At 41.4% G+C, this 14,935-nt stretch overlaps 1 protein-coding gene and 1 non-coding gene across 2 annotated transcripts; both read right to left on the minus strand.

Annotated features, from left to right (window-relative positions):
* Window positions 1–658: 658 nt before the first annotated feature.
* Window positions 659–13,672, minus strand: dgkab (diacylglycerol kinase, alpha b). Its single transcript, XM_086198990.1, has 24 exons — window positions 13,570–13,672; window positions 12,720–12,801; window positions 10,756–10,832; window positions 9,679–9,823; window positions 9,277–9,351; window positions 9,079–9,128; window positions 8,603–8,677; window positions 8,319–8,435; window positions 8,078–8,195; window positions 7,765–7,853; window positions 6,222–6,332; window positions 6,045–6,143; window positions 5,875–5,925; window positions 5,369–5,442; window positions 5,154–5,228; window positions 4,981–5,066; window positions 4,818–4,907; window positions 4,193–4,353; window positions 4,032–4,096; window positions 3,843–3,933; window positions 3,563–3,743; window positions 3,341–3,461; window positions 3,133–3,193; window positions 659–1,920 (listed from the first exon to the last, which is right to left on the minus strand). The coding sequence occupies exons 2-24, from the start codon at window positions 12,790–12,792 to the stop codon at window positions 1,840–1,842; spliced, it is 2,166 nt and encodes a 721-aa protein (XP_086055116.1). The 5' UTR covers window positions 12,793–12,801; window positions 13,570–13,672; the 3' UTR covers window positions 659–1,839.
* trnav-aac (transfer RNA valine (anticodon AAC)) lies at window positions 12,253–12,325 on the minus strand. Its single transcript has one exon. It is a non-coding gene; the product is annotated as a tRNA-Val (tRNA).
* Window positions 13,673–14,935: the final 1,263 nt, after the last annotated feature.

A 14,935-nucleotide genomic window follows, 5' to 3' on the forward strand; every position in this document is an offset into this window, starting at 1 on the left:
CACTCACACACACTCGCTACACACACACTCGCCTCCACCAGGTTTGGTGAAGATCGGCCTTGTAGTTTTTAAGTAATCCTGCTATGAGACAATCAGATCACACAACCTCATTGGCAAAAGTAAAAAACTTGCATCACTTACAATTTTTGCAGGAGTAGCAAAACTTTAACAGATGTGAGTCGATTACACGTTTATCTGTTTATACACAATTTAAAAACGAATATGAAAATCCTGCTGAATCAGATTGAATGAATTCAGACTTGCATTCCTGCTGCAGGTTATTTACTTTGACGCGCATTTGCAATTATCTGCAACAGACAGTCAAATTTGGTTAAACCTAAAAGCAAACCGCTTGTCGTTCGTTTTCACTAACCCTCCTGTCAGTCTCGCTCCCAGTTCGTCTCCTCCCTCGTTCTCTCTCCACTGAAACTAGACATTTGTGCTGCTGAAACTCTCCTGGAGCGTTCCGCTTTCCTTCATTAATTCTAGATTAGTCTTCCTCCCTCCAGTGATTCCGCCTCACCGTTTGCTGTCACACTGTGGCATTAGGGTGGATTTGAGCGCTGCTGAGATTGAGTGGGCTGTGTGTCGAGTAACCTCACATACACAAACCAAACAAGATTTTCTCATAAATAAACACACAAACCAACATTCTGGTTTCAACAAGCTGTATATTTAGTCAGTTTGGAAAGGAGTGTCAGTAGTATGTTATTAAGGTGCAACCTATCATTTATTTGACCTTATATGAGTTGTGTATGCTGCCTTGTCTTTTAAAACAGATGAAAATCCTCATATTTAACTGAAATATCTCCACAAATATTAAAAAAAGCTGTAACAATAATTATAAATAGACAAAACGTTAGCGAATCTCTGTAAACAAAACAAGAGGCGAGAAAGTATCTTTCTTTAAATAGGACTGCATTATTTCCTTGATTAGCCAACAAGCTAGCCATCTGTGCAGCATCCAGTATTTCTTGTTGATGTAATAATTTATGATAAAGCCAAGACAAAACAACAGTAAGACAAGATTAACACACGCGTATAGAAATACATTAAAAAGTACATATAAGACTAACATCTAAAAAAAATGTATGACTAAATAAAAACACAACACACGTCACGCACATGAATGAGACAATTTCATCTAAATTATTTTTTTTCCCCAAATAAAACCTCTTCCAGCAATTTCTTCTTCTTTTTCTTGTTTTTTGCTTATCATATCCTATCATCATTCATTGCTCCAGCTGAAGCAATGCTGAGACTTACATGCATTTTCAAAGCCGAGTCAAACTTTATAAAACCACATTCAGTCACATTCAATCATTTCTAATATTACGTTTTCAACACCTATATAAGAAAGAGTTATTAAAACAAACATCCATTTTTTTTTTTTGGGACACTGACAGTAAAAGACATTTGATCTGACGGGAAATACAGTTTTGTTTATCAAGGTTTGTTTCTGTGAGCTGATCAGAGCCATTTCACCAATAGCTGCTTTAGGAAGGGATAAAACTACTAAGACACAACTGTAAATCCAATTAATACGACATGCACCATGTAATTATGTATTTCAGTATTAATATGCTGTAAGTAAATGTCGTCTTCTGCTCCTTTGTGTTGTTGTCGCAAAAACAAAAACATTTTTCTTGACTCTGAAGTTGGCACACAATAGCAGCAATCACATTGACTGGTAATATTTTCACTTGCAAAATGCAAACTGTCCTGCGCTTTGAGATCATTTGGAATTATACCAAGGATTAAGTGCAAATAAAATGAACAATAATACTTCAGACATTGAGCTAGATAAGCATCCCTCGATGTTGCGTAGAGTGTAGTCCTCTATTTGAGGTGGAAGAAGCCAGATGGTTTTGCTGGTGCAGCCATTAGCATGTTAGCTTGGTTCTTGTGAGTTATGTGGATCTATAAAAAAATGAAAGACTCAGTACATTGGACTGTTTTGGATCGAATCCCTTCAAATTGATGCGTATACTGTATATAACCAACAAGTTAACATTTAAAAGTTACTGACAGTATTTTTAAATGATAAAACAAACATTTTGTCCAGTACCAAAGCAGCTAGCATGAACTTTCTCTTTGTGTTGACTTTGGCGGCCCATCTAGCCAAAAACTTAAATGTTTACATGAAAGAAGACTGAATTTTTAATGTGGACAACCGCTTCACGAGTTAATCTGATCCTCCAGACCCTTCCAATGATCAAACTATTAAAATTTACACTGGAAAATACATATTACTTTCTCTTTGGTTTCTATATACTGTATAAAAGAAGTGGAATATCGTCATTGTTAGTGCAGTCCTATTCTAACACCTCAAGTTCCGCAATTTGTTTCGAATTAGAATTGATGAAGAAAAACTGAGGCAAAGTGAGAATCAACGGAGTATTCAAGCCACATCAGCCAGATAGTTTTAGACAGATGCGGATTGAGCTTGATGGTCTTTGGGCTGTCATTTCTGATTTACAGTGGAACTCTCTCGTCACACCACGCAGTTCCCAACATGTTTTACCTCGTTTGTGGTAAATCAACAAGTATATAGAAATATTAGAAATATTTGTTTTACGGCTCCGTGGACAACTTTAAAACAAGAAAAGTCTGCTTTAAATTGAAACTTCACTCATGGACACTAAAAAAACACACATAAATGGCGCTACAGTGTGCAGACGATGAAGTTGTCCTGTCATTGTCTGGCCCAGCAGCTGCCTGAAATGGTTTTCCTGCACCTGTGTGTAAAACAATGCTTGTTTGCCGCTTTGCCAACTTACATCACCTGCGCTTTGTGAGCATTTATGTGTTGGATTTTAAATTTCTCCGGCCATCATTTCATGCTTTGAATGATATGAATTGTGGGCATTTAGTCATGACCGCCAACATGCTTTACAACTGCTGTACACTGCAAACACTGCCTCTACTGCCAGTCAGAGCAGGTGGACTCTGGGACTAAACTGTTTTTAGGGACGAACAGTCCTGTTGCACTTTAACTACGCAGTACTGACTGAAATGCTGTTGGTGTTATATGTAACTGTGATATACTCCATTGTAATAATAAAACACAATCCGCAAAATACATATTACATTACAACTGGCTTCTATCGTCAAATGAATCATAAAACTTACAGTACAAGGAGGCTGCATCCAGGGCTCCCCGTCAATTTGCATGGGCAGAGCTTTCATTGTCCTGCGCAGGAGGAGAGATGTTATCACAGGTTACGTCAAAATCGTGAACACAAATTCTTCTCAGAATACAACACATGAGCCATTTTCAGTTATACACTGTGATTTATGTCGGTCAGTATTATATTGCTTGGATGTAAAAATACTGAACCTGATGGTAATCTGAGAAGTCTGTGCCATTCTGTGGCCGGCACTCTTGAGTCCAGTGTAAATCTGTCCCATCTCTATCACCCCCTCCAGACCCACCACCTCCAGACGCTTATCACTCATATCTGGAGACGTATAAGAGAAGAGAAAAAAAAAAAGATTTTATACGTATATATGATAATAAAGCACTCCTCCACAATCAAATCACAGCATCTAAGAGCCTCACCTTGAGAGATTATTTTAAGAAGCTCGGGGTCGGTGATGACATCACTGGGCTCCACATCTGGCACACCATTGGGCTTCTTGGATTCGCCCCAGAGGTTGGAACCTCCATGCATGCTGGGTATGTTGAGGACGGCGATGCCCTCCAGAGACACGCTGCTCATGTCCAGACGTTTCCCACAGCACTGGAGGACACACAACAACAGGTGTGTTTACAGCGACGACAAATGACCAGACTCTAAAGTTCTGTTCCAAAATAGATGACAGCGTGTCAAAGTCTTCACCTCGATGACGAGACACTCTGTCAGCTTCTTGCAGGAGGCAGAGATGGTCTCAGAAGTAGCAAACTCGAAATACCAAAGCTTGTTTTTCATTCTTTAAAACAGCAGAATTACATAAATCTTTAACATCGGGGATTAAAAATCTAGTTACTTTCTTCTTTTTTTGTTCATACATTTAAAACAAATTCTCACCTGCTGTTGAACCTCTGAGGGTGTTTCTCTCTCATGGAATGGAATCGATGAGCAATAGAAGCGTCCTGATCACAAGGATACAAATGCAGTCCTGTTATTTTACTACATATGCTCCACTCTACTCACCGGACGGGAGTGATCAGCCTGAGCTCGCTCCTCACCACTCCTACGGAGAAGTAGTTGTTGATGATCTCGTAGGGTACAGGGTCTCCTGCCTCTTGAGGATCGTCCGGTATCACCTGAATACTCCAGCGGTCCATCGGGACCAACTCACTCCCTTCGATCTCCTTCAGGATCTCTCTCAAATCCGACCCCTCGTAGCCTGCCAGGGGTTGACAATAGAAGCACAGGAAGAATCTTCCAGGATGTTAGAGGATGTTTACACTGTTTAATGTACAACAATGAAAAGCTCTTATCTGTGGAGTCAAACCATATCTAAATATGAGCCTGTTCAAAAAGAGTCATCAAGAACGGATATTCACAAGATAAAGCAATGAAGAGGAGCTTTAACATACCTTATTATCTATGCATTTACTCATTTTCCTTTTTGTAGCTAACATATCAATATGTAAATATGGATGTCATCTGTAAGTGTGTAAATTGTCAATACAGGTAAGATACAAAAAAATAACAGAAATAAAGTGATTTATTGTTTACAGAATTTGATCATTTACTATTGCTATTCATATTCTTTTGTTATTTCTGTTTGTTACTTTTACAAGCTTTTTCAATAAAGATTTGAGTCAGGCAATCAGTCAGTTGAGGTTAATGTGTGTATGTACGTACCCCCGCCCCAGCGGAGACAGCGGGCCAGGTCGTTCCCTGTGCCCAGAGGCAGGACAGCGACAGGAGGATGCACCTGCAGATCTGCTTTATCTGAAAACAAAAGACCAGTTCTCACAAATCTGGATCTAAATGATGCTTCTAAACCAATGAAGGACCGCAGTACCTATGGCATCCAGTAGCCACCCGACTGTGCCGTCTCCTCCACAGGCCAAGATCCTGTACTCATGTAGATTACGAAACAAGTGCAGTCTGAAAAACAAAGCAAAGGAAAATATGAGCAAAATGTACACTTGTTTGTTAACATAATCATTATTTAGAGTAAATAACTGTACTAACCCCGGTGCAGGACCTCCGTTAGAAAGGTTATACACCTGACGTGGGTTCAGCAAGTACTGAAACTTCCTGAGCACTCTGTGGACCACACACACACTCAATGAGCAACCCCAGGGAAGGAGAGATTTCACATCATTTTGTTTGTGTCTTATTGCTAACGTATTTTCTTATCAATCTTTATGGACGTGTGTATTGTATGTACAGGTATCAAAGCTAACCTTTCACCCTGCTTTCCTCCACTTTTGGGATTCACAAACACCAGGAGAGGATGGGTGTTTGGAATCGGGACAATCTGAGGAAAAATGTGGATGAGATTGACTTCAGTATGTTAGGAGACAAACTGCAACCCGACAACCTGCCCTGAGAGGAGCAACTTGAAGAATTATCTTTTATTAGCATTTATACGACCATTTAGTAACTCTATCTTTAAAAATCAAGACGAGACAGTTTCAACTTGTTGAAAATATGTATGTTTAATACTCCATGAGTCCAAATACACCACGTTAGATACAGTCTGTTTTTTTCCTTTTCTGCTGCTGAATGCAGAATCTGTTGGAAACGAGACCTTCAAGCTCCCTCGTGTGGCTGAAATGTGTACTGCAGCTATAAATGTTTGTGGAAGAAATATTGCAACAATCAATCCATGAAAATCATGTATGTGGAGCAGCAGAAACACAAATGTTGAGCTGTAAAAGGAAAACAGAGCACCTGGAGAACAGCGTACCTGCAGGATGTGGCCATCAGGAGTGACGCTCAACAGGCTGGTGTCCTCCTCCTGGAGGAGACACAAGACAGACAAACACTGAAGTGAAATAATCCAACAGAAAACAAAGAAGCTCCAAAGAAGCTCATTTTTTAAATATCATTCGAAGCTCATTCTTTTTAATAATTTACCTTTGAGACAGCGTATATGGCCCATGGAGGGAGAATATGATCCCTCAGAGTTCCGCAATCACAGGTTGATACACCAGAGAGCAAACACTCATCATGCCGCTTAAAAGGAGACAAAACTGAGTGAAGACAGAAAGTCATGATGCTCTCTGATTCATCAACTCATAGTCAAACACTCACCATCTCCTGACACCAAACACAATGGCGTCCTGCTAACGTTTTGATCTTCTTATGGCAGACCTGACACTTAGTGGAGCTGCAGTCAGTTCTAATCCAGTTGTGGGCTGACATCTGAGACACAGAGGAGAGGCGGAGGTTGTCATCAAGAGCGAAGATGTGTGTAATTGCAACATTACAAATGTTTACAATCATACTTGTTTAATCAGAAGAACAAAATTATAATACGGAGCTCCATGGAAAAAAAATCTGGAGTATTTCTTAAAGTTTCTTAAAGTTTTGTAAACATTTCCATACATATACATGGACATGTGGGGGAACACACACCAAACCAACACAAAGCCAGTCTTCATCCTTGAGAAAAGTGCCATCAGAGTTGCAGCCTGTCTTCACCAAAGTAAAAATATCAAAATTTAAATATCTGGTTGACTAAAAAAGACAATTCAAATCATGTTCAAAATAATGATAATAATAAAACTTCTTGAATCCTTGTGTCCTGTCCCGTGCTTTTATTTTGGCTCTCACCTGTCTCGCTCAATTCAGATCCTCCCCTTCCTGCACTCGTGTGTGACTACCCGGCCCCGCCCTAACGTGCTGCACCTTGGTCTCATGTCTTCCCTCCTCAGAGTTTTTAAGTCATGTCTTCCCCTCCCTTAGTGTCAGCGTTACAGCATTATTTTTCCAAAGAGCTTTTCTGATTTAGCGATGGGGGGAGTGTACTTGCTGTTTCTGCATGTTAACTTTGCTGCCATGTATTTGTGGATAAACCTTGGACTTATTAAACCTTGAGATCTTTTTGTCTGTCTTTCTGCATCACACCTCTGTCTAACTTGTTGTATTTTCCTTGCTTACACAGTGATTTTTTTTTTTTGCTTATATAATTTTCATTGTATATAAAATCTTAGATAGAGTAGCCTGATGGAGGCGTGTGCTCTCTGAGTGACCTTCTAGTGACGGTTTGTAATTGCCTCATTTTTTTTTCTCATATTCCTCCTCGAATGTCTAGACGCGGATTGAGATTCTGCTTAAATTCAGCATGAATGAGGCTCTGGGGTTCACCACCGAGTTGCCAGAACAACACAACACTTGAGCCCTGAGAGACTACAGGATTTGATGCTGCTGCTCAATTAAAAAAAAAGCACAGCCTCCTCCAGAGCAGCTGATTAAGTTTGATGCGTTGAGATTCATGGCTTTCTGGATAACCGTTGACTTGGCAGACATACAGCAGCACCACCTCCACATTAGCTCAGGAAATTTGGGCAGCTCATCGCACTGCACCGGAAAACCAGTCAGCGGCTCATTGTCTATGCTTGTGCAGAAATTGGGACATTAAACAGATGTACCCAGCAGACTACGCTGGCTGTAATCCGCACTTAAAAAAACCCACTGGGTTACACTTATCACTGACTAATGCACTGTAATGTCCCCTAATGATTTTTTTTGTTTGATGGGTTGAATAAATGAGACCTGACATGAACATATTTCATGACTTGCAGATGTTTCTGTGAGTCTGAAAAGCAAACTGGAGAGGAGTTGTGCTTCTTACACCAATCTCATTTTTAGATTTGACAAATGTGCGAGCGCAGGGTTCAGGGTTCTTGTTGGCACACTGGCTGTGGACGGTGTACTTGCAACCTGAGGGAGGAAACAAGGTGCATTACTACAAATAGGAATATAACCAAGTTTAATAACACAGCATCGTCCACTGGAGCGCTTATAAATGTTTAGCTTATTGCTAAGTTAAGGCAAGTCTTGAATACAATGAAGCAGTGACCAAGAAAAATGTTTGACCCCTCTAGTTTATTAGTACTTCATGTGAGGTACTTGAGTGCTTCCTAGTGGCGGCTTTGAGCTCTTACAGGTGCAGCAGAGTCCCTGTTTGCCGAGGCCGAGCAGCATTCCCTGACACACACTGCAGTAGGTCGGCTTGTTGAAGTGCTTCATCCTCCAAATATGCTGCCCATCCCGCTCCGTCATCTGTGGGTGGGGGAGGGGAGAGACGCTGCCACTCATTAAGGTCAGATAAAAATAAGAGCTGCAGTTCATTCAAAGCGACGTCACCCTCGTAGTGAGACTTCATAACTGAATGTTTGTTTTTACCTTCAATCCGAGCAGAACAAGTAAAGGCACATTGTTCATGCCTCCCTTCAACCATTCCTCCAGCGTGACGGTGCCGCTGTCATCCACATCGATGGCTGTCATCATGTCCTGAAGCACCTGTCCAACCACACGCAAAAACACACTTTGCCTGTGCAAAAAGAACCCTTCACTTGTGTGACATGAGGCAATGATGATAGCCCCTCATTCTGTTGCAAGAAAAATTATTTATTGAAATCCCAGAGGACTTTGTGACAGAATTAACATGATAAAATAAAGGTACATACAGGTCTGAGTTCAGTTACATCCCAGCCCAGGTAATCGGCCGCTCGCATCATCTGGGTGATTATACGATCCACTTCCTGATCGAGAAACAAAATGACAACTTAATTTTTTTTCCTTTAGACCGATCATTTATTTTATAAATGGACTGATTTTTCTTTTTTGTTTTTTTTTATGTGGGGCTTTTAAGACTAAATAAATCTTTTAGAATAAAAAGTAGAAGAGGAAGACTGCGACTTAAAAAAAAGAGGAATTTATGTTTATTCACAGTTTTGCTAAATTTGTGATGGTGGCACTGGGATTGTATAACCTGTGCTGCACTGATTTCAATTTTCTGTTAACCAGTAATCCAAATATTCTGAGTAGGGCCACATGACTGGTTCACTCAACCGCACAGTACATTATGGAGCACTAATTGCAAAAAATAATTAATGTTACAAACATGTGCGTTGCTTCACGTGTTAGTGACGCAGAAACTTACAGAACTGTCCAAGAGTCCGTTGTTATCTTTGTCATAAAGTTTGAAAGTGACTGAAAAAAAGCACAACAGAGAAAATGTTAGAAATATGTCAATCTCTCCAACTTCTCGGAATCATTCTTCACTAGCACGTAAACGGCAGCTGAACTACGATTCTCAACAGACACAACGTTTTTTGAAGGCGGGGTGAAAGGAACTAACATTCCAGCTTCTCCCGTGGCTGTCCGTCCTCCAGGATGGAGAAATAACAGGAGACGTCAGGCAGATAGACCCCACCTGAGAGAGAGCATCGATGACCGAATTGTTAGTGTGTTACTGAGGAATTTAAAAAAACAAACAATAACATCCCTAACTAAAGATATTATAAGCTCTGGAGGGAGTAAACATGTGTAAACTAAACAGTTTCTCATAGGTGGGTTGTTGGAACTGATCAGCTTCACCTACAGCCTCACTTCCAGGACACAGGGATAGAACATGAAATTAAACTAAACTAACTGGTGGGTGTTTCTCGAACAGAAAATTGCCCCTCAGGTTAATATTGTCAGGAAGTTCAGCAGGTCAGTCCTCCTCCTAGCACCTGCTCCCAGCTGCACCTTGATGTACCTCCTTTGGCCTGAGAGCTCTTTGTGGAGCTGACGTGCTCTACATGTTGGAAATAGCGAAAAAGGCGTTGGCAGAAATCCTCAGGAAAGTCATCCACCTCCAGGTAGGTCTTGAGGAAGAGACAGAACCCAGCTGCATCCACACACTGCAAAGAAATCAATAAAATTGTGAAAACATTTCAGCCCCTGGCACTTTTTGGAAACAATCTGACTGTGTGGAGAGCAGTTGTAACGGTTTCCTCTTCTGTGGAAAAATAGCATTGTCGTCTGCTTCGCCACAGGAACACCGTACAATCACCGTAGTCACAGTTACGCATCACCAACTTCGTTTGTCCTAATCTGAGATCTGGTTGACTACAGGGAGGTGTGCATCACAACATCAGTGACATCAGTGTCAAAACTGAAAAATCTGTGTAAAGCCACCAGTTGGTGCAATAACTAATCTGCCTCAAACTTTTTATAAATGCTTCCTTGGCTCAAACTACATCCATCCATCCATTTTCTTCCATTTGTTCCTGTTCAGGGTCGCTGGGGGCTGGAGCCTATCCCAGCAGCTTTCAGGCGAGAGGCAGGGTTCACCCTGGACAGGTCACCAGTCCATCGCAGGGCCAACACAGAGAGACAAACAACCACTCACACTCACAGTCACACCTACAGTCAATTTAGAGTATCAATCAGCCTCGTCCCCAATTGCATGTTTTTGGATGGTGGGAAGAAGCTGGAGTACCAGAGAGAACCCACACAGACAACGTGCAAACTCCACACAGAAAGATCCCGTGCCCGAGCCGGGACTCGAACCCGGAACCCTCTTGCTGTGAGGCGACAGTGCTGACCACTGCACCACCGTGCAGCCTCAAACTACAACCTTCCACCAAATTTGCTGAAAATTAACCAGGCAATTTTTACGTCATCGTGCCAACAGGCAAACATTACCTCCTCAGAATTGGTAATAACGGTTCATGAGAATTACTTTTGAGGAAATTCCTCCTTTCACTTGAATTGCTACAAACCCATTATACACATCAAATGATAGGGAAAGTGCAAGTTTATTGAGAAGTGATGCAGTTGAGTGACTGACCTCTCCAAAGCTGTGCTGGGCGAGCCGACCCCCGCTGTGAAACTCCTTAATAACATCTTTCACCCTCAAAGTGCTGTCTGCAAGGAGAACAAAAAATAGGTTACATTTTAAGAATAAAATGGAATCACATTTCATGGCATCAAGACATTTTAGATATGCTGTTTGCCTGGTCTGAGCATGACGGGTGAGCAAAGATGAGAACGGAGAGGCTCAACTGCTGTACATCTGCTATTTATTTTAATTACATAGACGCTAAACCAGGAAGCAAGTAGGAGCTCATCACTGATGGTGGACATGGAGTGTGCATCCTGCCCTAAATCTGGCTTCACCTCCTGCTGTCAGAGGTAGCGCACGGTGGAGGGAAGAGCAGCCGTAATTATCCATTCAGTCATTATCCTGCAGTTCACTCCTCAACACTCTCCTCCCAACGCTAAAAGCCTACAGGCCCATTTCATTTCTTTCAAAGCCTGCGAGTGTTTGCGCAGAATATTTTTAGCCCCTTTTTGTTTCCTGTTGTTCTGCATTAATCCCCCCATTCATTAGTGTGCACTTACATGTTGGAGTTGTTGTTTGTCTCTATTGGAGAGATTCTCCAGCGAACATTTGGCTGAGTTTGGTCTTGATGGTGAGTGGACAAGAAGCACCCACTCACTCATTTATTCGATGACATGCTGACGTGGAGTATAACAGTGTGACTAACTACCACTACCTTTGGTCTCACAAAGATTCTGAGATTGAGCCAACAAGGGAAACACCTAGTTAGAGTCCAGCCTAGTTTATATTCTTTCCATTTCTACAGCCAACACAGATCTTTGAACCTTGTATCTCCTGATCATCGACAAATATCAGTTGTTCAAGAGCCTGTGAAAACTTTTCTTGTTGTATGTTGGACTTTGGCTTTTCCACGCAGACACACACACTCACTTCCTCTGCCTTTTCCAAATCAGAATGAGTTTTATTGATCAGGCATGTGCACAAAGACAAGTAATTTATCTCTTTCCAAATCTCCGAGCATTTACACAGGGTAGGAATACAACTAAAACAATACAGAGTATACTGGCTGGACTACTTGATAAGCCATGTATTAGTACTGGCAGATATATGCCTGGTTAAAAAACCTCAAATAGTTGAATGACCTTTTATGATGATTCTCCAGTGACACTAGCAGACAAGGGGGAATAAATATTAAAAAACAAACAAACATAAAACATCAGTATTGGCAGCAATGATAAAAAAAAAAAAACCAGCCATGGCGGCATCAGCTATTGGTTTATTATCATAAACATTTTTATAATCCCAGAATTTCACAATGGGTGTATCCCTAATATGTATACACATATTTACATTTATGCAGTATGTAGTATGTGTATTTATCAAAATCAAGGGTGTAACAAGACAACAAGAGTGCAAGACTGCCAGAGAGCCTGCAAAGTCAAAATGCTTATTTTATTATTATTATGTGCAGGATGTAGAAGTACAATTTTAAAAATACATAAGTGTTTCCGCCCGGTTTCGAACCGGGGACCTTTCGCGTGTTAGGCGAACGTGATAACCACTACACTACGGAAACTGGTGACACCTCCCACATTTCTTTGGATTTTAATCAATGTTCTTCTTCTAGGTTTTTTTTCTCGCAGTTTACATTACAATTTTGTTTACTGCCACCTTCAGGTTTTATTCTCCCTCAGTTTCCATTTATTTACAGCTAAAATCCATGAACACTCTCGACAAATGCTAATATAGCCGACTTTTAAATCTCCGAGATTCCGTAACCGTGACACAGTCGCTTGTCTTCCCGGTCGTGTTGCAAATATAGAAAAGATAATCACAGACTGTAACAGACACCAATGTGATACTGATCAATATCAAGATAGAGAGCCAGGTCAGTCACTACAACGGCCTCTTGATGTATTTGACGATTAGAACTCGCTCCATATCCAATAATAACAAGTCAAGACACTTACACTCCATGTACTGTTGCAGCTGGATGAAATCCACAGGTGTCAGGGAACCTTCTGAATCATCAGACGAAGCCATGACTTTCAGCTGAGGGAATCAAGACACATCGACGGCTATTAAGAATGAAAATAGTGTTCATACGGCAATTTGGGTTGCAGAAACAAGCCGCAGCTCTTGCACAAATGTGTCCCTGGTCATTCAGGGTTTTGGTAATGACTCACATAAACTGGTTTGGTTCCATTCTTGCGATTACACACACACACACACACACACGCGCGCGCACACACACACACGCGCACACACACACACACACACACACACACACACACACACACACTCAAACACTCCCCACTAATTTGACAAAAATCAACCACAGTGTCTGGAAATTAAAGGCTTCTCCCTGCAAACCGCAGGAATCCCAGAGACAACCAGGGACACCTGAGTAAACTGACGAATGCAGACTCAGTAAGTTCACATGAAACTCCAACAAGAACCAGGTAGAAAATGATCTATGATCCCCATTTAGGCTGTCCTGTTGGTGGGATGGAGAGTAAAACAAAATTCATATGAAGATGCTGGCTAGATGAATAAAAAAAAACAGTGTTCTTGACTTTAGGATACGAGCAATGAAGGACAACAAACGCCGGAGTTTCAGCAGAGAGAAAACTACTTCAACTCAGAGGCTAAATGCGCTCCAAACCTCCAGCTCAAAGTATCCATCTTTAAAAATGGGCCACTGTCAAACCGGATTATCATCTCAAACTGGCTGAAAAACTCTGTTGTTTCGTTTATTGAGTTCTAACTGTTGTTACTGGTGTCCTGCCACCATGAACGGAAGCGCTGGTGGCTCCTTACCTCGCCGGTGCCTCCCCGTTGTCCCGAACGCTGAGCTCCAGAACAGGGAGCGTCGATTGCAGCTGGTGCTGTGTGAGTGGATGTCAGTCGCGGTATTAGCGGATGTAAGGGATTAAGAACGGGTGGAGGAGGAGGAGGAGGAGCTTTTAACGGGATAATTACAGTCGGTGTCAGAGCCTCGCGCGTGCACGCACGCATACAAACACACGCGTAAGGAACTCCCGCTGGTGTAGGAGCTCAACAGGTCACCAGTCCCTAATACTGATGCAGGAGCAGGAACACCATCAACGAGGTGCTCTGGTCTCCAGCTGCGAACCACGTGAACTCAGTTCCCTTAGGTCCCAGAGGTGATCGGGCTTTTCCAGCTGTTACGAGGCGTCCCCTGCACTGCCTGTTTTAACATACTTTTATTTTTTTTTGGGGGGGGGGGTGTTAATGTTCTATGACAATGATGCTGTTACAAAACTGTAAATCAGTTCATGTCAGCTTGCTTGTTGCTTTTGCTTCTTGATTCTGCAGCACTCTGGTCATCAGCTTAAATGTGCATTATTCCTAAAGTCAGATTGAACTGAAAGTCACAAACGTTTCAGTGTGTTCATGTTGTTGGCTTTTTTTGATTTCATTATTGAAATATAGAGATGTATCAGTTAATTTTAGGTCACTGTAGCCAGATAGCAATGGATATTTAGCCCAAATGTGGCCTCCTTTTGTTCTCAGCTCAGTTCTCATATTGCCCATTTTTGGCCTTGAATAACAGCACTGACCTAGAGTGAGTGTAGCGGCCCAAACTGTGCCACATGTCTGTCTTAAACGGCCCACATCTGGCCCAAGTCAAGCACAACTCATTACATTATGGTCACATATGTCCCACACAGCACTCACCTGCGTCATAGCTGGGCTGTAAATGCCAAAAGTGTCCCGGATTAGGCCCAAATGTTCCTCGTATCTGTGTGGATTAGCTGAATGTACGCTGCTATACTGAAGAACCTAAAATGTCAAAGCACCAGAGAGCCAAATGAGTGGAGAGACCCCTGATATATGAAGGTATAAATGACACAATACACTGAACTCCAGCACTACTTGTTGAGAACATGAAAGATTATTCCCAGGAAATAAAGGAAATTATGGTAAAATCATGTTATAAAAGATAACAACAAAGAAAGAGAAAAGAGCTTATTGGTAAAATATTGCAACTGTTAAACATCAATTTTAGAAAAAATCTGTCAAAACGTAGACATTTTAAAACTACATATTCATGCTACATATTAATTAAGTTTGAGTGTTACATTGCACAGTGACTTAAAGGGGCTTCATAAATGATATTTGAAGTAGGCTACAGCCTGACAATTATATGATAAATAACTGA

Source organism: Aulostomus chinensis, chromosome 3 (assembly GCF_037954235.1).
Source record: "Aulostomus chinensis isolate RoL2024-O1b breed Wild chromosome 3, RoL_Achi_v1.0, whole genome shotgun sequence".
Classification (NCBI taxonomy): domain Eukaryota; kingdom Metazoa; phylum Chordata; class Actinopteri; order Syngnathiformes; family Aulostomidae; genus Aulostomus; species Aulostomus chinensis.